Source organism: Lissotriton helveticus, chromosome 1_1 (assembly GCF_964261635.1).
Source record: "Lissotriton helveticus chromosome 1_1, aLisHel1.1, whole genome shotgun sequence".
Lineage (NCBI taxonomy): Eukaryota > Metazoa > Chordata > Amphibia > Caudata > Salamandridae > Lissotriton > Lissotriton helveticus.
Window position 1 is genome coordinate 1,156,577,123 of NC_136057.1, and position 27,788 is coordinate 1,156,604,910.

The 27,788-nt window shown below is 39.2% G+C and overlaps 1 protein-coding gene across 1 annotated transcript in view; it reads right to left on the reverse strand.

The window, feature by feature from the left end:
* The window catches only part of RELN (reelin), a 1,711,021-nt gene that overhangs the window by 1,176,376 nt on the left and 506,857 nt on the right, over window positions 1–27,788 (reverse strand). Inside the window, exon 4 of the mRNA XM_078679027.1 lies at window positions 16,905–16,975. Within this exon, the coding sequence (XP_078535153.1) occupies window positions 16,905–16,975 (71 nt within the window). The remainder of the gene's footprint in view (window positions 1–16,904; window positions 16,976–27,788) is intronic.

Genomic DNA, 27,788 nt, shown 5'->3' on the forward strand with positions numbered 1-27,788 from the left:
TGGTACTAATAGACTACTACTCCAATTGGATAACGCACAAGGTGGTACACAATGTCAACACAAAGACTTTGATCAACTTCCTAAAAGAAGTGTTCTCGAGAGAAGGCATACCAAAAACAATGATAACGGACAATAGCGTACAACTTGTCTCGGATGAGATGAAGGGGTTTCTAAAGGATTGTGAGATTACCCATGTCCGAACGCCTTTATATTGCCCAAAGGCAAATGGGAAGGTGGAACGAACGAACCGCATGTTGATAGAATGCATACATCTGGCCAGCAAGTCAGGGAAAAATGTAGATGACGCTATCATGGACATGTTATGGGCGTATCATACCACCCCAAATGCCACGACAGGGCACTCACCGTTCGAGCTATTGAGAAGAAGGAAGGCGGGCTCAAAGTTATCTCCCAGCTGGATGGGCAGGAACGTCGAAGTGGAAATCGATCAGGAGGAAACAAGTAAGAAGATCGAAAACAAGCAAAATAAATACAAGGAATGGTACGACAAGAAATGGGGTACAAAGCAGAAAAACCTCAGGGAAGGACAGAGTGTGTACATCAAGAAACCCGATAAACTAGGGAAAAGCGGAGACAGATACTATGCCCCGGGTAGAATAAGGGAGGTGAAGAAGAACATTGTAGTCATGGACGATGGGAAGATGTGGAGTAAAGACCAGGTGGTGCCGGTCACAGTTAGAGGCTACACACCAGGTGCAGGCAGGTTTGAGGAAGGAAACAGAAGACAGGAGACGGGGCAGAGGAGGGAGAGCGATGGGAAAACGACCTCTCCGCACTGGCACAGACAGTACAGCATGAGTTGAGATATTCCCCACGGGGCCTAACATCCAGTTTCAGTATGTAAGCAGAAGTAATATTGGGGAATCAAAAAATGTATGTTTACCAGTTGTGAGGGTCTTCTGCGCAAGACCTTGCAGTTTCTATTTCTTCCCTCCAGGAAAAGTTTTGTTGCAAGATTTGTTTCCACCCTCCCCCCATTCTCCTCTCCATAGTTACTTCTTCTTGCTCTTTCTCTCCTTCCACCCCACCTCTCCGTCCCACTCTCTCAGTTCTCCCTGGGGAGGATGGTGTGTTGTGACCTGCCCCTTTGGCCCGCTCCTCCCTCACCCCCCCCCCCTTGTCTTTCCCCCACTTGGTACATCCCGTGCCCACGGTGGAGGCTGCTTTAGAACGTTAAGTGCATTACCTTGAACGTGTCACCCGACAGGCTGGTTACACCTTTCCTCTGTTATACTTATAATAAAATACGTTAAGAACCTAGCGTTTGGACTTCTATTATAACAGGTCCTTATCACAAGTTCCCCATATATAGATGCGGAGATACCGGGTGTGGAATTACCAGTTTTGTCTAGCATCCCTGCACCAAAATGCAGTAATTACAAGTGATTTTCTCCAGAACCTGGGATAACACGCGGCCACAGGAATACTGCATCCAATTGTGTGTGTTGGTCCCCATTTTGGAGAAAACAATAGTCCCAATTCCGCCTCGCTTAAAGCAGATGGTAAATACAGGTGGGGGCTTCGTTTGGGCCCGTATAGAGTGGAGACTTGTGAGGAGCGTTCGCAATCGCAACTTATCCTTTGCACAGTAGGGCCCAACGTACATGAAGGGAAGCCTAAAATGAAAGAAATGAAAGGGATGGGTGAAGAGAGAGGAGCTTAAAATCCAAGCATTGGTGCTGATGTAACATTCAATACCATCTACTCGCCCACTAAGCCCCACCGTGACATCTCTGTGAAGACACAACGGACCGCCCTTGCACACACCTCACCTCTTACATGTATGAGCGTTAAGCCACTGTACTTGTTTTCCTTAGTTTGTACAGTCATGGTCTGCGTCAACCGCTCAACATGTGGAAAAGCCTTTTATTGAGTAATTTGTTCGCCATTGCGTCAGGTTCTCAGTTTGTGTGGAGGGAATGTTCCTGCTATGATCAGTACCTATCAAGATTGTCGTTCATGACTTCTGTTATTTAGCACTTACTCCCCAGCTACCACACCCCGGTCCCACTTTGGGATCTGCTATTTTACTGCTGTTTGTCTTTATTGTTTTTAATAGGATTCAGTAAAATGCCCTGCAAGATCCCAAATGCCAGCATCCACAAAAGCTAACAACGCTACTTGGGTTTAGAGGTTAAAAGTTACAATATGTTCAGATGAAGGTCACTTCTATTTAATCAAACTTTGTAGATTGAGAAGAAAAATCCATAGAGTCAGGAAATACATTAGATTGAAAGGGGGATCATCAGCAGCATATAGTGATGCTTTAAAGATGCCACATGTTGGAGCTTTGTCAATGTCACACAAAAGCACCATATGATCCTATTGTCAATAGAACATATCACACCTTTAGCCCACTCAAGAACAGAGCTGGCAACAAATAAAGGCCAATGTAGGCAGGCACCTTATGACACCAGCCCAACATGCCATAAGAGGTTACCAGATTTCATCAGATTGCCTCAAAGCAGCATTGTTCATATTTTGGTGCACAAGTTTAAAAAAAATCATGGGTCTTGGAAAAACCCTTGCACCTGCCTTTTCAGGATGACATTTCAGTGCTTGAAGAAACGTCAAATTAAAGCATGTAAAGGTAAAGATGCAGGCCCTTACAAGAAAACACAAACTCGTCTTCTTGTGACCTTTGCTGACCTTTTCTTTTATGGCATCAGTACAGAAAGGGACAGGAAAGTGTCGTTGAGGTCTTACCATGCTCCCCCATCATGTTCACTGGACAAAGGGAGCGCCTCCCAATTACCCTGTTCCAGGACTTTTAGTGTACCCCCCCTGAGTGGAAGCAGTGGACATGGGGGGGGGGGGGAGAGCGAGAGAGAGAGAGAGAGAGAGAGAGAGAGAGAATGAGAGAGAGAATGAGAGAGAGAATGAGAGAATGAGAGAGAGAGAGAGAGAATGAGAGAGAGAATGAGAGAGAGAGAGAATGAGAAAGAGAATGAGAGAGAGAGAGAGAGAGAATGAGAGAATGAGAGAGAGAGGGAGAGAATGAGAGAGAGAGAGAGAATGAGAGAGAGAGAGAGAGAGAGAGAGAGAATGAGAGAGAGAGAGAGAGAGAGAGAGAATGAGAGAGAGAGAGAGAAAGAGAATGAGAGAGAGAGAGAATGAGAGAGAGAGAATGAGAGAGAGAATGAGAAAGAGAGAGAGAGAGAGAATGAGAGAGAGAGAGAGAATGAGAGAGAGAGAGAGAATGAGAGAGAGAGAGAGAATGAGAGAGAGAGAGAGAGAGAGAATGAGAGAGAGAGAGAATGAGAGAGAGAGAGAGAGAGAGAATGAGAGAGAGGGAGAATGAGAGAGAGAGAGAGATTGGGAGAGAGAGAGAGAGAGAATGAGAGAGAGAGAGAATGAGAGAATGAGAGAGAATGAGAGAGAGAGAATGAGAGAGAGAGAATGAGAATGGGTAGGTTATTTTAGAGGTAGGAGGGGGACTTGGGTGCTACCCTGATAGAGTTGATACATTACAAAAAATATTTAATGAACAATGCCGTGAATGAGACAAAACACTACTGTCATGGACCGTTGGTAGAATTCAGTTGTTTCCAAAATGTTGCCTCCAAGGTTTATGTAAGATGCCCATTAAAAGGGAGAGATGGACAGCTAACTACATGCTTCCCTTAACGTAAAATCACTTGACAGAGAGTGCGAATACTCTCGAAAAGATTCCAGTTAGTGTCACAGTAGAATTCTCTAACTTAATTGCCACGTTTAGTGCATTATTGCAGGTCACATTACAAGCTCCTAGAACACGAGCCTCAGTATTTGGGTCTAAAGAGTTACCACTGATTTCATGCTTCCCCTTCGTTTTTCTCCTTCCACGTACAATGATAACTTGAGTGATCATGCCAGGCTTTTCCTGGTCAAATTAAAGCCTTTTCTCTGCTGCAGGATGCCTTCCACGGTTAACAGTCCAAAAAATAGGTCCAACTCACACTTCTTTTGTGTTCTCCATTTAATCATATTCACTTACAGCAGTCTTCAAACGTTGTCGTTTAGGAGGGACATTGCTCACAAGCATTTCTCCTTCTGCCTGAGTGGTAACATTGTGCACTTCGATCGTGTGTGCCACCGAAGAGGACTCAAGAGGTGTGTGCCTATTCAGACAACAGTACAAGAGAATTTCAGAAGAACAGTGAGGCACGTTGTGTTGGGACAGGGCAAATCGGAATGATTTGGGGTCTCTACCTAATTGATCAACCATGCAGGACCTGAAAGAAAGGTTTATTTATATTACAGGTCCTTAAGAAAATGACTACATGTAAGCTTGTGGTGAAATGGCTGTGACTATTTTTATCTAATAGAAATAGTTTCAAGTGAGGGGTTGAGGAAAGCATGACACTATTCAAATGGTATGCTCATTATACATTTTGCTGACAGCCTAGTTGTGGTCTTCCCCCAAACTATTGGCCTTCTCCCTTCTTGCTTGCTGAAATTCGTTTTTATTGGCATTAGGTCTCTGTGCACTTTACCCCACTACTAATGTGTTATTTTCTTCAAACATGGTAACATTGACTTACACTCAATTAGCACATTTAATTTGCTTATAAGTTCCTAGTAAAGTAGTACTACATGTACCCATGGCCTGTAAATTAAATGCTACTGGTGGGCAGCCACGGCCCGTGGAGGGAGTTACGGTGAGGCAGGGAGGCGGAGAGGGGGAGGGGCGTGGCGGAGGGTGCTAAAAACCGGCATATGGATAATTGCAGGTAAGTAAACAATTTAATTAATAAAACAAATGTCGTAGCGCGCACTGCATCGCATTTTGCGATGCAAGGCGCACTACCAAATTCGTTTTATTAATTAAATTGTTTACTTACCTGCAATTATCCATATGCCGGTTTTTAGCACCCTCCACCCTGCCCCTCCCCCTCCCCGCCTCCCTGCCCCACTGTAACTCCCTCCACGGGCCGTGGCTGCTGGTGGGTCTGCATCAATTATTTTGCACCCCCTTAAGTAACCCTTTTAAAAGAATCTCAGGCCTGCCATTGCAGCATGCATGCAGATTTAAACTGCCAATTCGACCTGGCAAACTAAACCAATTACCAGGCCCAAACCTCCCTTTTTAATATATATGTCGACCCTTTGTTAGGCCTTAAATGGCTCATAGGGCAGGGTGCATTGCAATTACAGGACATGAACTTTGGTTGTAGATTTTACATGTCCTGGGATGGAAAAACTTCTAAATGTGTTTTTCACTACTGAGAGGCCTACCTCTTCCATAGGATAACATTGAGTTACCTTAGTACATTAAATACATGCTAACCTTTGATTGGGAATAGGTAGAAATGTCATGTTTGGACTCAAATGGTTTGTAATTTAAAAATCTTCTTTAATGGTAAAATCAGATTTTAGATTACAATTTTTAAAATCCTACTTTTAGAAAGTTGACAATTTCCTGCCCTAAACGTTCTTGTGTCCTTCTAGGGGTTTCCAGCTGCCTGAGCCTGTTAATTGCTACTCCGCCAAGAATTCCTAATGGACCCAGATAGTGAACAATGGGATCTGGGTGTAGAAGGGATATGGCCATCCTGCCAGGGTGGGAAGGGTGAAGCTGTTGTCTGCCTCACATTTCAAAGGGCTGCCTCCAGCAAACTCACAAAGGAACATGACACCAAACTATTGTTGCCCTATACCTCTAGGACTCTGGGCAGGGCAAGAAAGGGGAAGGAAGGAACTTTCCAGATGTGGAGAGGCACTAGAAGTTTACCCCACCTCAAAGGGTAGCACCAGGTATAAATACTGGACCTCCTGAGCCACTCATCAGTACAACCCTCAACCTGTGAGAATTACAGGACTGCCTTGTTACCCAGAGGACTGTCCTGCTGCTTGAACCCTGCCTTGTTCCTCAGACAACTGTCCTGCTGCTACCAGAGGACTGCCCTGCTGTTTGAGGCCTGTCCTTCTCTCTGAGAAGGAAACTGGACTTGCTTCCTTCATCCTAGGCTAACCTCCACAGGTCAGTAGGCTGACCTCCTGTTCTGAGCTACAGGCACACAACTCCAGAGGTATCCCTGAAACTGCCCAGCTGACCTGCTGCAACTAGACCTGTCTGAGCCATGCTGACCTCTGTACGTTTGGGATCCTCAGTAAGTGCCTCCCCAGGTCCTGAACCCTTGCCTGGCATTGCTCCACCTGTGAAATCCTGAACATTTGGACTCTTGTGAACCGGATTTTGAGACAGTAACTTTTTCAGCAGGACTAACCTGGTCCCTGTGCCCGGCCTGCACTACATCTTAGTCGTTCTGAATTTGGGACTTTGTACCATTCTAGCGCAACCAGATGCCCACATCTAGTGCTGTCTTCTTCTTGGCGCTATTTTTAAACATTTTTCATTGCACATCTCTGGTTCTACTGATTTGATTTTTGATGTTTTGGTCTAATTTTATTTATTACATTTTTCTATATTTTTTAAATTGGTGAAGGATATCTCTTGTGTTGTGTTTTCACTTTACTACTGTTTGTGTGCTGCATGAATACTTAACACAGCACCTCTAAGTTAAGCCTAACTGCTTTTTTTGCCAAGATACCAGAGGGTTAGGCACAGGTTCATTTTGTGACTTTTGTGGTTCACCATGACCCAGGTTGTGGTTCTCACTTTAGAAGAGTTTTCACCCTCCTCAATCAAAAATCCAATTTCTTACAATATAATTATTAATAGGAGGTTGGCCCTATTATAGCAGGACTAGCAAGTGTAATATGAAATTAATCATAGTAAAGAGAGCAACACAATCACCCTCCTGAAGAATGAAGGAATTGTCTATCCTATAAATAATGCCAGTTACAACCCTGCATCATAATGGTATTTTTGTTATCCAGATCAGCATGGTAATCATTAGGATAGGATAACATTTATAATGCGCACTTATACCCCAGGGTGTCAAGGCGCTGAGCAGATGGAGGAGAGAAAGGAGGGACGAATCAGTCATCTATGATGAGAAGAGTCATGTTTTCTGCAATTTTCGGAAAACCGAGAGAGATTCCACTTCGGAAATGGTAGAAGAGTTTGGCGGCTGCTACTGAAAAGCAGCGACCGCTCCATCTGGCCCTCAAATATCTTGGAGAGATCAGTTTTTTCTGGGAGGAGGATCTCAGAGTCCTTTCTGGGATGTACCATTGGAACATGGATTTCAGCTGCAGTGAGCCCTTCCTGTGCAAAGCCTTATATATAACGTTAAGGACCATGAAAGAGATGCGTTTCTTAATAGAGAGCCAGTTCAAGGCACAAATCCCCTCCCTGGCTGATTGATGCTTCGGACTGTTAAGGATTAGCCTCGCTGCAGCGTTCTGAACAACCTGAAGCTTGTTCAGAGAAGTTGAATTAATGTTGAGATACATAGCATTGCAGTAGTCAAGCCTGGAGGTGACCAGTGCAATGATGGTGGGCCGATGCAGTTCGGACGGAATGTACGGAAACACCTTTGTAAGGGTTTTTAGGATATATAAACAGGTGCTGACAGTATGACTGACCTGGGCATCAAAGATCTGAACCCCGTTGAAAGTGACCCCTAGATTTTTGCTGTCCTAACCCGAATAGGAAGGGGACTACAGTCTGCAGGCCATCAGGCATCATTTGACCAGATGGAATTTTGAGCATCAAGTACCAGTATCTCTGTCTTATCGGCATTGATTTTTAGGGAATTACCCCTCATCCAGCAGATAATGCTTGCCATGCATTTGTTACATTTCTCTGCGGCCAGTTGCAAATCATTCAAGATGGAAACAATGATTTGCGTGTCGTCTGCATAGGAAATCACCTAAAACCCAAATGATCTCACAAACTCGGCCAGAGGGGTCACATAAATGTTAAAGAGGGTGGGCCTCAGAGAGGTACCTTGGGGAACCCCACAGGGAATACTGAAGGCCCTGGCTCTAAAGCCCCCGCAGCTGACGATGTCCGTTCTCCCAGACATGAAGGAGTGGAGAAGCTGCAGGGCCTTTCCCATAACTCCCACTTCCTGCAGACGTTGAACCATGCGTGCCGGGGAGATGGTGTTGAATTCCGCCCACAGATCGAGCATAATCAGCACCGCCGATCCACCTGCATACAAATATGATCAGTGGCTACAATAAGGGCAGACTCGGTGCTGTGGCTGGCAGAGAACCCATTTCGAGAATGGTCTAAGATCTCCTGTGATTCAACATGATTCATCAGCTCAGTGTTGATGGAATTCCCCAAGATTTGTGCTGGGGCGGGCAGAAGGGTTTTTGAGGAGTGGTGAAATGAAAGCTTCCTTCCAGGTAGCCGGATAGCTACCGAATAGGAGAATATTATTAAACACCCTAAACAGGAAGTTTGATACAGGGTCAGGGACGAGTTTAAGTATCAAGGGCCTGCAGGGATCTGACGGTGCTCCGGATTTAAGGCCCATTGAGAGATCTTTAGTTTGCTGAACTGTGATGAGCGGGAAGGAGGTAAGGAAATGCTCCTCGCCATCCTGGGCGACCCCTCAACATTAGATTCTACAGCTTCCATAGGGCTGAACTCCTGAAAGACCGTGAGGACTTTGTCCTGGAAGTAAGTGGCTACTCTGTCACAGAAATCTTGGGAGGGGGCCAGCAACTGTGTCCCTGGTGGTTCAGAGATCTCCTTAATTACCTTAAATAGCATACTAGAAGAATTGTCTGCTGAAAGAATCTTTTCGGTAAGAAAAAGGGATTTGGGTTGCAAGATGGCATGCTTGTATTTTTTCAGCAGATATTTCTGCTTAACCTCTTCCCTTGGACAAGGGGCAGCGCAACATCTACTTTCTTGTCTGTGGCAGTCCCTCCTAAGGTATGTGAGCTCTTTTGAGAACCATGGGGCCGATGGTTTATCTCTTCTGATGATGCTGTTTTTGTAGGGGGCAGCAGTGTCAAGGGACTTAGTGATCAATTTGTGGAAACCATCTGCTGTGGGAGGAAATGGGATGTGCCTCCCTGCATAGGCTGTAGCCAGGGCGGTCTCCCATTTAACGGCTGTGAGTTTGTTCCGACCCCTACAACGAAGGCACCTCAGTGTGGAGTCCTCCTTCATCATAGTGGGAAAGGTAGTGCAAACTTTGAACTCGATCAACCAGTGGTCCACCCAGCTGAGGTACTGAACATTCCTACTACCCTCCTGATTATAACACCTAGGCATAAATCTGAGGGTGACATTGTCAAATTTAGACATTCATTAGTGCTATCAGGTGAACAGGAACTATGCTGATACTAACATAATGGACCCACTAATTAGAAAACTTAATAGCTGGGCAGGCACCTATGCTAGACCCCGTGTGCCTACACTCCAACCTTCTACTGAGCTCAACTCATAAAAATCCTAAAAACAACTTTTTCCAACACAGCAAACACATACTAACCAATGTTCACCCATTACATAGAAAGCATGGACTGTCTATTGATATCCCTACACCGACATATTCAGCAAGGTTTCCGATGGTGCACAGTCTAAACATCGAGTATGAAATATCGACCTACAACAATATAGAGTTGGAAATATCTAAGGTACAGAATATCGAAGTCAAGAATATGGTTGGACAGAAGATCGACCCTAAGGTAAGTAATATCGATTTTTTTTATATCTATGTAAGTAATATCGAAGTTAATAATATCGATATTTGTATTATTGTTATGTATTTCATTATGTATGTGTAATATTTTTTTTGTTAAGTATTTTACTTGTTTAAAATTATATGTGTATTATTTTTATATATTAATAATGTAATTTTTAGGTAAATTTTATGTTTTAGTACCAGAGCGAGTTGTGGGTTTATAGGGGAATAGGGTGGGAAGTAATTTAAATATACTAAATTAATTATTAATTTTTAGGAATTATAAATTAATTTTAATTTATTTTTGTGTTTATTTCTGTAGCGAGTTGTTGGTTTATAGGGGAATTGGGTGAGAAGTAATTCAATTGTAATTAATTAATGATTTATTTTTATTTATTGGTATGGATAATTACTTTCTTTTTAATTAATTATTAATTGGCAATAATTTTTTTAATTGGTAATTAATGTTTTTAATTGGCAAACAATTTTTTTAATTGGTAATTATTTTTTTAATTGGTAAATAATGTTGTTAATTGGCAATTACTATTCTTAATTGGTAAATAATTTGTATTAATTGGAAAATATTTTTAATTAATTGGTAATCAATGTTTCATAAAAAGTATTATTTGGTATGAAAAATAATTGTATTGTTTAATATTTTTTAATTGTGAATTAATTTTAAATAATTAATATTTTTTTTGTAATGAAAAATATTTTATTGTTACATATTTATTATTGGGTGACTAATATTTAATAATTAATACTTATCGGTATTTATTGTTGATTTATTTTTCATTTATTGTTAATTATTCGATTTTAATTATGTTTTTAATAATTATTAATGGGTATTTGTAAACGATGTAAAGTTATTAAAAAATGTAATTATTTATTATTTTAAATACCAAAATTATTTATAAGTTTTTAATTTTTTATTAATTTTTACCCCTACGCTATCCAACACTTTCCCTACTATTGCACCCTCTGGAGTTGGAATAGTAATTTTTACCACTACGCTATCCAATGCTTTCCCTACTGTTGCACCCTCTGGAGTTGGAATAGTAATTTTTACCCCTACGCTATCCAGCGCTTTCCCTACTGTTGCACCCGCTGGAGTTGGAATATTAACTTTTACCCCTACGCTATCCAACGCTTTCCCTACTGTTGCCCCCTCTGGAGTTGGAATAGTCATTTTTACCCCTAGGCTATCCCTATTGTTGTACTCTCTGGAGTTGGAATAGTAATTCTAACCCCTACGCTATCCAACGCTTTCCCTACTGTAGCACCCTCTGGAGCTGGAATAGTAATATTTACCCCCAAGCTATCCAACATGTTTCCTACTTTTGCACCCTCTAGAGTTGGATTAGTAATTTATACCCCTACACTATCCAACGCTTTCACTACTGTTGCCCTCTCTGGAGTTAGAATATTAATTTTTACCCCTTGGCTATCCAACGCTTTCCCTACTGTTGCACCCTCTGGAGTTGGAATATTAATTTCAACCCCTACGCTATCCAACGCTTTCCCTACTGTTGCCCCCTCTGGAGTTGGAATATTAATTTTTACCCCTAGGCTATCCAACGCTTTCCCTACTGTTGCCCCCTCTGGGGATCGAATAGTAATTTTTACCCCTACGCTATCCAACGCTTTCCGTACTGTTGCCCTCTCTGGAGTTGGAATAGTAGTTCTAACCCCTATGCTATCCAACGCTTTCCCTACTGTAGCACCCTCTGGAGCTGGAATAGTAAGTTTTACCCCCACGCTATCCAACATTTTCCCTTATGTTGCACCCTCTGGAGTTGGAATAGTAATTTATACCCCTACGCTATCCAACGCTTTCCCTACTGTTACCCTCTCTGGAGTTGGAATATTAATTTTTACCCCTACGCTATCCAACGCTTTCCCTACTGTAGCACCCTCTGGAGTTGGAATATTAATTTTTAACCCTACGCTATCCAACGTTTTCCCTACTGTTGCACCCTTTGGAGTTGGAATAGTAATTTTAACCCCTACGCTATCCAACGCTTTCCCTACTGTTGCCCCCTCTGGAGTTGGAATAGTAATTTTTACCCCTACGCTATCCAACGCTATCCCTACTGTTGCCCCATCTGGAGTTGGAATAGTAATTTCAACCCCTACGCTATCCAACGCTTTCCCTACTGTTGCCCCCTCTGGAGTTGGAATAGTAATTTTAAGTGTTACGCTATCCAATGTTATCATTACTTAAGTTTTTTTAAAACTTTGAATAGTAGTTTTATTTTTTTAGCTATGTAATATTTTTATTATTATTTTTGCTAATATAGTATATTATTAATTTTAAAAATATTGAAAGTATATATTTAATTTTTTTAATTTATTAAATAGAATTATTTACTTTTTATTTATGTTATTGTTTTATGTGTGTAGATGTATTTGTAATTTATAATACTTTTTAATAATTCATAAGTTATTAAAATAATTATTAAAACTTATTATTAAGCAAGTATATATTATAATTTTTATGTATATGTTTAAATAATGTTATATTATTGTATATGTATTATTTATATATTTTAAACATTATTACATATTTTTAACTATGTTTATTTGGTTTATAACTATTATTTACTTTATTTTACACTTTTTTTATTTAAGAAAACGATATTTTTAATTACGATATTTTTAACCTCTATATTTTGGTTTCGATATTTTTGTACTTACCATGTTGTAGATAGGCTGTCAATATTATTGTCTACGATGTTCCAACGTCGATTTTTTTGTAGGTCGATATTTTTACCGTCGATATTGTGTCAGTGATCCGTTTCCGATATGCTGAACAATGTATGGAGCACACAATTTCAAATGCTGACTCTTGGCATCATTGCACTGACATTATAGGTGCTACCCTTGGTGCACTAGTGGGTGTGGAAATCGCCTAGCTTAGTGCTACCCCACTCTCACATAATCATCTGTGTTTTAGTTTACACACAGGGTAGAGGCCTTTTCCTCCCACTTGAGCAGCCTTTGTATTTTGTACTGGCACCACAGACACTATCGTATTACAATGCCAACCCATTCTTGGTTTCTGCAACTGCCATGTGCCTTCATTCGGGGAGCCCAGCATTACTACGGAAAAATGTCAGTTGCTGTTTTCTGACCAAAAAACTTTCATTCAATTCAGAAGAAGACTGCCTAGATCCCAAAACAGACTAACACGTCTCCAATCTCATCTGGCCCTAGTAAATTCAGAAAATCCTCCACTTTTTGTGTCACCCAGAATAATTATAATGAGCATGTCTTTTTCTGGTGCTCCTATGATGCTTCTACAAAATCAGCCATTATACCTCTGAACTAATCCCACCTCTCCGTTGTGCAGATGCTCAATAGGAATGCATAGTTAAATGCTTGTGGCTGGATAGACCAAACATTGCCAAAACCAACATGCGTAAATATGCAAACACCTTTATGCATGCTTGTGTTGATATATTAAAGCCATCCCTATTGACTTTGCATATGCTAATTTATCAATGTATTTGGAACACTCCAGCGGGTGGAAGTCTTGACTAAAACATTTTTTTAAAAATGCAGCAGTGAAAAACAACACAAAAAATTATTGCTTCAAACATTCACAAAGAATTTAATTTGGGATAATTCTGTGTTTCTTTGAGATAAAAAAATAGTCCCACATGCACTGTAATGAAAGGACTTCATAGGAGGCAAAATGATTCACCAAATAACCAAAAGCATTAGGTAAGGGGGCAGAGCCAAAGCCCATCCTACATACATTTTAAAGAATTGATAACAATAGGTCACCAGACAGCAGCTCTTTCAAGCCAGACTCAAAAACTGGTCGCATTCCTTTTGCCAGCAATCACATTTATCTCAGTAGCTCCAGGCAACTATGCAACTGTCAGAAAATATTAGGTATATTTCAGCTGCCTTCTGTTTGCTGAATTTTAGTCTTCCACTCTCTGTGGAGTGGATTCATAAATTTGACAACTGACGCCCAACAGGAATAGATGGAAATGATTGTGCAGGTACTAAGTAAAAGTGGTGAAATGTATCATTTCAGCAAAAAAATGTACTTTAGTGAGTCAATAAACACTAACAGCACAGCCACACTAGCTATAATGCCTTTACAGGTTGCACTTTGAGAGCTGAGCAAACCACATATGGTGCGAGAAACAAATAATTTGGTCATCAGGTGAGCTCAAGGTAGAGATTAATCAGCTCTATAGATCAACTGATTCCCAGGCAATGGCGGAACAACAACTCACCAGGCAGCAGGTACCTAATATTATCTAAAGCAATGGATAGAGAGGATGCTTCTGGGCATAGTCTTATTGCGGTGGGTGCTGCTAGGGGTTCCACACTTGAGGGAATTGCCCAAACGTTAGTAGAGCCTGTGATTTACAGGGATAAATCTCAGTGACACAAAGAATGCAGTTACATATCTCTAGTTCTTGCGACAGGAACTAAATAGGCAAACAAACCTCACTATCAGTGTGTCTTACTGATTTGTAATGTATTGTTTCCCGTACAGAAACTTATCAATTTTATATTTGGATGTATTAAAGGAGAATTTAGGATCTTTTCTGCTTAAGTTCTTATTAATGAGATAATTTCCTCATTTGATTTAGCCCCTATGAAGAAGCAGTGCCATCCTAGGCTTGCATATAATGTTCCTGTTACAGAGGGTTTATCTTTGACTGATTCTATTGGCTATTGTGGGTGCTAAAGAAGGCCACTATTTCCTGTGTAATCTTTATGGATAATTGTGTCTCTCTTGACGAATCATGTGACAAGTCAGGTGATGTTGCTTTGGAAGCCATATCCACAAAGCAAGCCTTTCATTCAGTGCTTTGGCTCTTAGCATGCGTAAGGACTTCTATCTACTTTTGCATCTAATTTTGACACACCACACTGGGAAGCACTGCAACATACTCCCCTATAAAATAAAGAAGTCAGGGACTTAAAATGACACCCTAGAGGAAATTATCTTAAAAGGAGACATTATTACAATGTTTAAATGTCACACATAAATACATGTGTATTCCAATTTTAAAAGTTAAAATCAATTTAATATTATTTTAGCAATTAAATACATCAACATTTTAATTTGAGTAATAAAGTAATTTCATCCAACTTTTAATAACAAACTACAATTAATTAAAATGTGGTTAAATAAGCTTGAATACAATTTTGTAAATAATAATTCAACATAAAAATTATGGAGAGGGTGAGATTTTTTAAAGTTATTTTAAATCATAATAGTTATACATTTACCTATATTTTATTTAGTTAATATTTAATTCAGTGAATTAATGTGCTACAACATGTTTTAGTTGTACGCTAATAATAATTAGTTTAAGTTAATTTACATTTTCATTTTAAATAAAAAATGACAACAATTATTTTTCCCTATACTGTACCATAAGGAGATATCCTCCCCGGTGGTGGAGACGTCCACCTATGTGTGAAAAGTTACTTTTTAAAAAAACTTTACACTCGTAAATACTGTTCCAGCTGACTCCACTGTCCGTTTTGAGTGCAAGTGTTGTAAATGCTGTGTTATTTAACACAGAGACCTTTTCATATCTGTTCGAAAACGTGTGTTGTTCAATATGCAACCAGTGAATAACTGTGATTCTGTCAAATGCATATTTCTAGCATATTAGTCTGGTTTGCAAAAGTATCATTATGTTGCTGTGATCAAGCTTATGGAAACCACATATATTTAGTTAATATCAATGTTAAAAATCTGTTTAGAAATGTTCAACAATGGGTCTCCCTATGTTCATTGTTTAGTTTAGAAGTTATTCCAGGGATGTTGCAAACACTATGACCATTTCTTTTTAGACTTTACTATTTTCTTTGTTTGTCTCTTTAATCTTTACTCTTTTATCATTTGTGTTTTCAGACTTTTTGCATTCCAACATTGGGCCTGCCAGACTCTTCTATTTCATTCACAGAAAGCGTGACGTTTTAGATGAGTAGAAATACTGGAAATGTCTGTACCATATGCACTTTCTTTCCAGCACTAATTACAAAGTCTAAATATATATTTTCGTATGATAATCATAGTGACACATTTGTCACCATGACTGTTTGTCTTTTTGCTGATTTATTCTGTGCTAGTCCGATCATTGCTTTCAAAATAAGATAATATTGATAATCAGATCTTGTAAAATCCAGTTATCAGACTATACTTCACAGAGGACTTCATACAGGCGATCAAGATCAAGATGAGCATCACCCTAGCATTCAACCTTAGGGAAGGCTCACAGGAGGCTCCTGTGAAGGATTTAGCTTTCACTGGCTGGCATCAGGCTGTGTTTGTTCTCAGACAAACACAACTGGTCATGCCCCTTGATGTAGAAATAACAGGATTGCTATTCCAAATGAACAACAAATCCTATTGTCCCAAACTACGTCTTGTCTGTTTAGAAGGGGGTTGAAAAAATGACAGCTTCAGCTATGCGCTTAGGTATGATCTCCACAGCCAGGCAGGGAACTATTCTCTATACCAACAGTGTAATGCATAGTGCCATAGGATTAGTACAGCAGGGAAACACTGAAGATATGAAGATAAAAATATCACAATGGTGTCCTGAATGGTGAGATAACATTAAGGTTAAGGATGACCTCCGACCCTGGATAGCATTTCAACAGGTATTTAATGGCAAATGTATCTGGTTTCAATTTACATTACTAGAAATGAATTGTGTTTAACTTTCTGCAGATATTGTTGGTAACCATCACAATTTATTTGTATCAACTTACTTGATGAAAACTATTCAGATGTGTGCCTTACATAATCATTATTAGTTAAGTAACTGTTCGTTGCTATTTTCAATTTCAATACATTAATTTCTAGAGGATGTCACACGTTTGTCACATTTTTCAGTTAGACTCTCGTGATTCCGTGTGATAACAGTCTCAAAAATACAGGCTGCCAAAACTTCAATCTTATTTACTTGTTAAGATACTACTTCTCCAATTGAACTCAACTTACTTCCCTTCTAAACTAGGACTGGATTAATTTACTATTATAACTGAAGTCCTGGCATATTCCAGAAGAGATGCCCAACACTGGATTTATGCACATGCTGACATTTTTGTGTTGAGATATTTCACCAGCCTTAGTTTTGGATTTTGTCTATTTGCACTCTCTGTTTTTCAACCTCTGTTTTCGCAAGCTACCAATTTGAAACCACTAACACACATGAACAACAAAAGCAAATAGCAGTCTTCACTACAAGTCGAGCAATAACATTTGACAAACAAAATGTCTGGCATACTCAAGGCGCGATTATGCTAAGGTAAAAACAGATGCAGCAAGACAGAAGTTTAAAATAGCTCGTACTTTACCTCCATGTTCACACAACTGCTGTGCTAATGCATCCTTGAAAATGACTTGGCCCCTGTGAGTAGCCGTAGCCCTAGAAACAGAAGGGAAAATGTAGGCAATCAATATGTATACGCACATGCATGTGCAAAAATATGTGTTTTTCTTAAATAATTTCTATGGAGCATAGGTGCAGAAACTCAAATATGTTGATAAATGGCAGTCTTGTACGTGACACTGAAGCAAAATACAAAAAACCTCAAAGAAGTACTGTGGAACACAAATAGATGGCAGACACACCAATCAAATGTTTTTTCACCGTACTCTGTATTTTCTTTGATTGAGATTTTTGCCTAATGCTTGCTAAATTAATATACTGATTTTTTTCAGAGCTATGTACAGTTGTTTAGTACGGTAGAACTATTTTTGAAACTGTATTTGGAAAGCAGCAATCACATAATTTTTGAATTGGTTCTGATTGTGTGTCCTTCTTAATGATTAGCTCTGATTTCAGTTCTGATTATTACTAATGACAATCAAGGAAGCAAAATAGTTATATTCTTGCTGCCCTGGCGTTTTTAATGTATATATGAAGCAGAGTTTAATTTGTTAAAATTTAAAAAAAAGTGCATTGGCTGCAATTCTTTTTAGGAGATGGCTGCTCCACTGCCAGATGCAGGGTTTGCCGAATACCAAGATTGATTCATCTTGATTTCACCTCAAACTTCTTTTTTCTATCACTATAAACATTTTTTCTCTTAATCTCACTCTTGCTGGTTCTTTTTGATCGCTGTTTTTTCTTGTCACTGTTTTCCTATCTTTCTTTTTCTCCTTCTTTCTCCCTTTTCTGTTACTCTTTTTCTGGGTCAAAGTGTGATGATAAAAAGCCCCGATTCCCAAACAGAGGTGTTGGTGTCCACCACCTGCAACCACAAATGTAAATTCAACACTTATATCAAGCACCTTGCCCTGTTTTTTTGATTTGCCTTCCTGATCAAGATTTAAGTAAAAAAAAAATATATATATATATATATATATATATATATATATATATATATATATATGTATATATAACTACAAAGATGATTTGACGCTTTGGAAAAGGGATGGCGTGATTTCTAAAGATGAATTTGCGTTTTTAAATGATTTCCCCACTATGCCTCCTATATATTTTATCCCAAAAATGCACAAAAATTTGTCACTAGGGCCAGGAAGACCTCTTATATCCGCCAAAAAGAGCCTGCTTGAAAATACATCCAGATATATTGACTATTTTGTGCAAGAATTTGTAACTAACCTCCCTACCTATATTCGTGATACCACTGAGTTTTTACACAAACTAAGTGAACAAACATGGTCCAGTGATTTTATATTTTTAACCATGGACATTACTGCCCTATACACCAGTATTGCACATGCTGATGGACTTCAAGCTGTTGAGTATTACCTTGATAAAAGACCAACTGAAATGTACAGCCACAATCAAATGCTCCTCAATATGATACATCGGTGTTTACATAATAATGTATTTATGTTTGATAGCATCATCTTTCAACAGCTCAGAGGTGTAGCCATGGGGGCAAGCTTCTCCCCCAGCTATGCATGTTTAAATGTCGGCTGGTGAGAGGAGCATGACCTCAGGGTGGAACATGCAAGTGACTGGATGTTACATGTGGTGCAAGGGTGGCGTTACATCGATTATGTTTTTGTTATATGGAGATGGACAGCAGTACAGGCAAAACAATTTGTTAAGAAAATTAATGTCAACTGTCTGAATTTGCAGTTCACAGTGCATATCGATGACAAAACTACCAACTTTCTTGATATTATGTTGTATATAGAACAAGGCAAAATTGAAACGTGTTTGTTCAGAAAACCAACTGCTGGAAATTCATTATTGCACGCAAATAGCTTTCATCCCCAACACACCATCACGAGCATTCCATATGGAAAATTCTCTGTATACATAGGGCTTGTAGAACAGAAAGGGATCTTGAACATTACCAACAAGAAGCTAAAATTACGTTTATTGAATGAGGATATAGTCGTAGGAAATTGAACATTGCTATAAAGAAAGCCAATAGCAAGGATAAGAGCATGTTATTAAACCCCAACAGGGAGATAGAGGTGGTAGAAACACTAGTGGATACCAGCATGCGGGGAAAAAAAGTCACAAATTAGACTGATTACCACCTTCAGTAAGTAGGCTAAAAACATCAGGGCAATAGTGAATCAGCAATGGCCCATTATCCTCACTGATGCTACCCTTAGACAAGTGCCCCCTGCAAGACCCATTTTCACATTTCGTAAAGCTTATTCTATGCGAAATGATTTGATCAAAACAAGTATATATTACAATTTTGCAGCTTCTACGTGCAATTGTCCATTCGGACCCGACATACCCAGTAGCGAGGCATTTCAAATCTGCACAGAACAACAATTTGAGTTGCCTTCAATACTTTGGAATCGATGCTGTACTGACGAACAAAAGCGGGGGTAATCATGAAAAAATGCTCCGGCAATTGGATTCCAAATATATTTTAGAATTAAACACTAAGTCCCCTTTGGGTTTGAATATTGGTGAGGAGCTGTATAACTAACTATAAGAATGCAATTATGTGTTTATGGTCCACTATTGCTGCTGGCTACGATGTGGTGAATATTAGTATCCTGAGTGGTATCCTGTATCTTTTATCAGTATGTAGCATTGACCCACATATAATGACACAATATGGCTTTATCAGTCGACAATCCCTCTTCTTAGTCCAACTAAGGTTTACATATATATGTATATATCCTCTATAGCTGCTGTATTTATTTTATTTTATTTTTAGAAGTTCTGATTTTTGGACTCCACATGTGTGAGAGGCTTGGTAACACACTATGTAATCACTTTAGTACATAATGTTGTTACGGAAGCACTTTTTTTGCACTAGTGGCACTTTAACATGGATTAATATCATTGTACTGTAGTTAAGTTCATGTGCAATATGAACCCAATTAACATGAATTTGGCTACTGTTATTTGCACACTGGTTGTCCAAATAACACTATATTGATGTATTTGTACATTCGATGAATATACTATCTGTTTCTATACACTGTCTTGATATGTGTATTGGTTTTATCCTTCTTTTATTACAATAGGTTCAATCAATTGAGTTCTGCACATGTATTTATAGCTTTATCAGCATTTTAGATTTAATGCAGCACTGATGTATTATTATCTATTACTAGCAAATTTAATCTTGAAATAGCTGTACAATAGATTATATATGTCCTATAGTATCTCTTCCATGGCTACTGATGTCGTCACTTGTCACATGGTTAATGTGTCACCTAATAAACCCTGTATCAACGTAGTGTGGTCATGTGATCAAGGTCAAAGGATGTGGCCGAAACGCATCATGGGCAGCACAAACAAAATAAAAATTATTTTTAGCACCAGCAAATTTTGAAGTCTGTACTGGCTTTGCAAATGACTTGCACTTGGATCATTGATATATATGAGATATATATATATATATATATATATATATATATATATATATATATATACCCAATCAAATCTTTCAAAAAGCAGGCACCGACTCCGTGGGATTCGTAATCAAGGGTCTTTATTAGCAAGAAAGACGACCAGACGCGTTTCGCCTTGCTCACTACAACTGGTTTCACCAAGTGACTAAGACATATTTATAGTGGTACATTGTAACCCATTGGTTCTTAGAAAAGCGACAAAACTGACATGTGACACAATCATAGACATGGAGGGCAAAAAAACATACATTTGGAAATTCATGTGTTGCAAATTATAACAGTAATGCGTAAATAATTCTTTATAAATTAAATTTGTTTTGCTCTCCTGATTTGTTAACCTCCTGTGTATTTTACCACAATTAAATTGTATCTATTTCCGGGATTTATGTGTATGTGAGGCTTAGCAATGTTAGGTATGTTGCTATGGACATGGAAAAAAGATGTGCTTTCTTTAAAGCCTATCAGCGCATGTCAAATCTGTAACTTTCCAGCAATAGCATCAGTGAAGCCTCGAGTTTATGGCGGCAGTGAAAAAATGCGTGAGTAGGGGCTTATCCCTGTCGAAAATGTTTGTACGAGCATGATGTAATCGAAGGGCTATTAATGTCAAAATCCATCATTATTATATATATATAATACTCTGCAATGCAGCTCCGTGGCGCTTACTGGAGGTACCTGGTGGGCTAGTTGGACACCAGGGACCCTCAGGCTTCAAAAGGACTTAATCCCCCAACTTAAAACGCGCCATGGGGCGCGTTTGCACAGTGGTGAATGTGGGGGGCGGGGCCTGAGATGATATGTGTGCAAACAAGCCCTGCGGCGCGTTTTAAGTTGGGGAATTAATTCCTCTTCAATCCTGAGGTCCCCATGGGGGCCAACTAGCCCACTAGGTACCTCCAGTAAGCGCCACGGAGCTGCGTTGCAGAGTGTTGTACAGAGGGGCGTGGCCTCTGAACACCTCTCTGCAACGCAGCTCCCTGGTGCATACTGGAGGTACCTGGTGGACTAGTTGGCCTCCAGGGGACCTCAGGATCGAAGAGTAATTAATTCCCCAACTTAAAACGCGCCACAGGGCGTGTTTGCACACATGTCACCTCAGGCCCGGCCCCCTTCCTTCACCATTGTGCAAATATTCCTCTAAAATCAGCCGAACTACGAATCCCAATTTACTCAACTGTTATCAGGAGAGACCTAAGTGATGCTTCTTTGAGCCCAGTACTGATCCTGAAAAGTAATTCTAACCATACATACCAGTAACATGTATTTCCTTCCATAGGAATCCATTGTGTGGTTTTCACCTGAAAATTTCTAAGTGTCGATTTTTGAAACGTACAAATATTCCTCTAAAATCAGCCGAACTACGAATTCCAATTTACTCACCTCTTATCAGGAGTGACCTCAGTGCTGCAACTTTGAGCCCCGTATTGATCCTGAAAAGTAATTTTAACCGTACTTACCAGTTACTTGAAATTCCTTCCGTAGGCTAACATTGACTGCTTTCACTTGGAAATTCTTCTAAGTGTGGACTTTTGGAAATTAAAAATATGCCTCTAAAATCAGGCGAACTACGAATTCCGATTTATTCAACTGTTATCAGGAGAGACCTCAGTGCTGCTTCTTTGAGCCCAGTACTGATTCTGAAAAGTAATTCTAACCGTACTTACCAGTAACTTGTATTTCCTTCCATAGGAAACCATTGTGTGGTTTTCACCAGAAAAGTTTCTAAGTAGCCGAACTACGAATTCCGATTTACTCACTTGTTATCAGAAGAGACCTCAGTGCTGCATCTTTGAGCCCAGTACTGATCATGAAAAGTAATTCTAACCGTACTTACCAGTAACTTGAATTTTCTTCCATAGGCTAACATTTGGAAATTCTTCTAAGTGTGGAGTTTTGGATCTTTAAAATATTCCTATAAAATCAGCAGAACTACGAATTCCGATGTACTCATATATATATATATATATATATATATATATATATATATATATATATATATATATATATATATATATATATATATACATATATTACTCTCCGACTTGAAAAACGGCAGCGCCTCTGCCTGTTTTCCCAGCGCGCAAACAACAATGATCGTCCGGAGTCAGGCTTGTCAAATCGCTTCTTTTATTTTGTCATTATATATATATATATTCACTGAAAAAACCATAGGTTTCAGGCCTTATATAGTTAGGAATTAGCATTTAAAAAATCTTTAAAATTCACTCAAAAAACTATAAGTTTTAGGGGTGTTATAGTTAGCTGGACATTTCACTCATACAAAGCCATTGAAATTGCTCCTATATAGTTTGAAAATTGAACGATTGAAAATGACTTTTCTTGAGAAACATTTGGATTTGGATTATCATGTCCTATACTTTGGAATTTTTGAAAGACTGACTTTGAGGATGCTATAAATTACTCAAGTCTGCCCGAATTGTGTGGGTAAAATTGATACCTAGTCACTTTGAATAAGAATGTACTTACGTCTCGTCTAACATTTGGAAGAAATATCTAGTTATATGACAACAGGATACCGACATAACTTGAAGGAAATAAGAACGCCCTGAAGAAGTTCTGTTGTACAGAACGAAACGCGTCAGCTGGCTGTGGTACATAAACTTAAGGAAAATAAAAGCATTTAAATATACACCAAGATCCAGTGTTTCAATAAAGACTCTAAGTGATATGATTTGATTGGACTTATTGTGCAAGTGGTGCTGTGCCACACTTTGGAATATTCTCCACTACTCTCTACTACTTACTCTCTACTACTCCACTACTCTCTAATACTCACTCCCTACTACTCATTCTCTACTACTCTACTACTCTCTGCTACTCTCTCTCTACTACTCACTCCCTACTACTCACTATCTACTACTCTACTACTCACTCTCTACTACTCTCTACTCTCTACTACTCACTCTCTACTACTCTCTCTCTACTACTCTCTCTCTACTACTCACTCTTTACTACTCTCTACTACTCACTCTCTACTTCTCACTCTCTACTACTCTCTACTACGCACTCTCTACTACTCTCTCTCTACTCTCTACTACTCACTCTCTACTACTCACTCTCTACTACTCTCTCTCTACTACTCTCTACTACTCACTCTACTACTCACTCTCTACTACTCTCTACTATTCTCTCTCTCTGCTACTCACTCTCTACTACTCTCTACTACTCACTCTTTACTACTCTCTACTACTCACTCTCTACTGCTCTCTACCACTCACTCTACTACTTACTCTCTACTACTCTCTACTACTCACTCTCTACTACTCTCTACTACTCACTCTACTATTCACTCTAATACTCTCTACTACTCACTCTCTGCTACTCTGCTACTCTCTCTACTGCTCTCTACTACTCTCTACTACTCACTCTCTACTCTATTACTCACTCTCTTCTCTCTACCTCTCTACCTCTCTCAACTTCTCTCTCTACTAGTCTCTACCTCTCTATCTCTACCTCTCTACCTCTACCTCTCTACCTCTACACCTCTACCTCTCTACCTCTCTCTACACGCACACATATACACATATATATATGCATATATATGCATATGCATTTATGTATGTGTATATATATATACATACATATATAAACATATATAATCTTCATATCTATATAAATGCAAATATAAATGCATGCATACATATACATATATGCATACACGGACTACATTTGACTTTCAAGCACTGTACCTACTAAAGGATGTGAATGATACTCACCATGATGACTACAAGTCCCAGAAATCCCGGCGGGTCGTTGTTGCCACGCCCACTACTAAGTGTGATGATATGAAATAAAAGAAAGTGAATGGTGAGCCTCACAGTGTTTGCTTTGTCTACCCAAGAAGAAGAGGCGCAATGCCTCGAAACGCGTCGGCTTTGTACAACTATTACAGGGCGCAGAGAAGCGAGCTGCAGCGAGGCTGATAATGTGAGAACGCTGTCGAGTGCCCTCCCGCTGCTCAAGGGCAATTTGTACTGCAATATATGCATACATATGCATGTTATTTACATGAAAGTTTTAAAAACACTAATAAAAGCAAAGCTAAAAAGCCACCTCGTTACAAACAGAATGGCTTTAACTTAAATGAGGGCGAGATCTATTTCATTTTCAATGCTTGTTTACTTTGGTTCCATCAAGAAGGCATTCAGATGTGTCACACATTTGCCATAAATTCTGAATGTTAGCACTCTAGTTGCTCATTAGATCACTGTAGTAAAGCTACTGCCCACCAGGGAAGTCTGCTGCTAATCATACTTTCTATGGCAAAATGAACCCCCTCATTTTTTTCCTTTTTAAATTAAATGTTTTCAGACTTACCACTTCATTCCAATCAAGATGGCTTCTGCTGTGCCATACTTTTGTCATAAGTAAGACTGTTGGCGGTCTAGTTGTTCTTTAGAACACTCTGGGACATTCTGTCATTGGGCTATTCTTGGGCTACATCTGGGTGATATTTGGGCTCTATAACCTATGGTTTTTTCAGTGAATATATATATATATAATTCATGCCCCCGCCATGCACAGTGTTGTCGTCAATGATGTCAGTTCAGTTGTCATCAGTAAGGTTATCAATGATGTCATAGAACATGCCAGGAATGTAGTAATATGTGAGGTCATAACCAGGGTCATGGCAAGGGCACAAGTTACACTTATTTGAAATAACTGTACATTTTGAATTGCAGTGTTATTTTTTAGCTTAAATTGTTATGTTTAAACCAGCATTACACCTAACTATAACCTCACTATAAACTTTGATTTTTCAGTGAATTTCTGAGTTTTTTTCTTTATCAAAGTAAGATATTATTACATACCCAACTATAACATCACGTTAACCTTTGTTTTTCCAGTGAATTTCTAGGCTTTTTAAACAAAAATAAAAAAATTCTTGACATATGTAAGGCCAACTTCCCGCCATGCATGGCCTTCAGCTACATGGGGTAGGTCACTGGACATGGCATGTGGCCTGCATCCAACCTCTGCGGCCAGCTAACCTCTGTGTGGCTAGGTCCTTCGTCCAACCCCCAACAGGAGTCCAACCCCCACAGCACATGGCTTTTGCCTGTTTGTTGTAATCCAATGCGGACACTCTGGCCCTTCCCCCCTCATTTAATTTTTTTTTTATTTGGCCCAGGGGGTCCCTCTGGGATCCCCCACACAAAGTCCAGGGGATCAAGGTACCCCTACACTGATTACATAAACCTCTTTTTAAAAAGATTTACAGGGCACTGGGACCAAGTCCCCATGTCCTGAAATGGTGATTGCAAATTTTCTCTTCAGGTTGCAGACAGCCAATCAGAGCACAGTAGGAGTTGGAATGATTCATTCACTCCTGCAGGAGGGAGGCAGTTGATGGAAAAAATGTCCCATCCGTCATTCGGATTACTCTATTATTTCAAATAGCATGATAGCTGAGCTTATGCTTTCCTCCTGCAAACCTAATCATCCAGATATACAAGTTTTTTTAACTTTAATTTCTCAAAAACTACTGAAGGGATTTATGCCAAATCAAAGAAGCATGCTTTCTGGACCAACATTTTGTGTAATTTCGTTCAGCCATTTTCATGGCATTCCAGTTCAATTTTCCAATGGAACATCGCATTGAAGAATTGCTTTTTAGACCCCCCTTTTTTCTCCTCCTCACTTCACAGAAATTTCCCAGAAGAAGCTGGGGTTGATGACCTTTTTTTGAGAGTTTCGTGAAGATTAGTCAGATGACGCCATAGGTATTAGCACACCAAAAAACGGTCTTACGTACCTACTCACCTATGGTGACCAGGTCCTAACTAAAACTACACAGTGGTAACAGTCACTGTATAACATATATGTATATATATATATATATATATTCACTGAAAAAACCATAGGTTATAGACCATATATAGTTAGGAATTAGCATTTAAAAAACCTTATTTTACTCACACAAAACCATTGAAATTCCATATATAGTTAGTTGCACTAACTATATATCGCGCACCCGCAATCCACTGCTGATCATGTCACATATTACATCATTCATGACATGGTCAGTGACATCACTGATGACATCACTGATGACATCTCAAATGACATCACTGATGACATCACTGATGACAACATCCAGTGACTGTATTTTTCTGTAAAGTTAAAATATGTCTTGAGTGGATGTATAAGTGTCTGGATGAAGGATTTAGTAGGTGCATGACTGACTGTATGAGTGAGTGATTAAATGTGTCTCACTGAATGCATGGGTTAGTGACTAAACTGTCTTAATTTGTGCATCATTATGTCTGTTGTTCTGTAAACTGCTGCATGTGTTGATCATTAGCTATACGAGAGGCTATATGTGTTATTAATTGGTTGCCCAAGTATTTCTATGGGAGGTTGAGTTTGTGTGGGGGTGGCTGGAAGGTGGGTGACTCTATGCATAGATGTGTGAGCAGTTTATTCACTAGGTGTATGAGTTCAAGAGTGCATGTGGAAACAGCTACATGGGCAGTTGACTGTGTGCATGAGTGTATTGATGAGTGAATGGATATCTCAATGCTACATGTCATAGTAAGTACATATGTAAAACACAGTACATGTGAGAGTTGGCATATATAAATAACTGTGCATGAGAGCCACTGAATGAGTGAGTGGTTGTATCGATCATTGTGAACTTGTATCAGGGATTGTATAAGAGAGTAAATATGTGTTAGTATATGTTTCAATAAGTAAGGTGTGTTTAACTGTATAGTTGAAGAAATGGAGGTGAGATTGTTTCTTTGCATGACTGACTGGGTGTGTGAGTAACTCCATGGATGAGTGGCAGTGTGTGAGTGTCTGTATACACTGAGTGTATCTAAGGTTATATTAGAGTCTGAAGAGGTTTATCGTATTAGCACAAGAATGATGTCAAATGAGATGTCATCAGTGATGTCATCAGTGATGTCATTTGAGATGTCATCAGTGATGTCATCAGTGATGTCACTGACCATGTCATGAATGATGTAATATGTGACATGATCAGCAGTGGATTGCGGGTGCGCGATATATAGTTAGTGCAACTAACTATATATGGAATTTCAATGGTTTTGTGTGAGTAAAATAAGGTTTTTTAAATGCTAATTCCTAACTATATATGGTCTATAACCTATGTTTTTTTCAGTGAATTTTCAAGGTTTTGTAAATGCTAATTCCTAACTATATATGGTCTATAACCTATGGTTTTTTCAGTGAATTTTCAAGGTTTTGTAAATGCTAATTCCTAACTATATATGGTCCATAACCTATGGTTTTTTCTGTGAATTTCATTGGTTTTTTAACAGCTAATATCTGTAGCTGTAAAATGTATTCTTCTTTAAATCCAAAAATATATTTTATATGTTTAT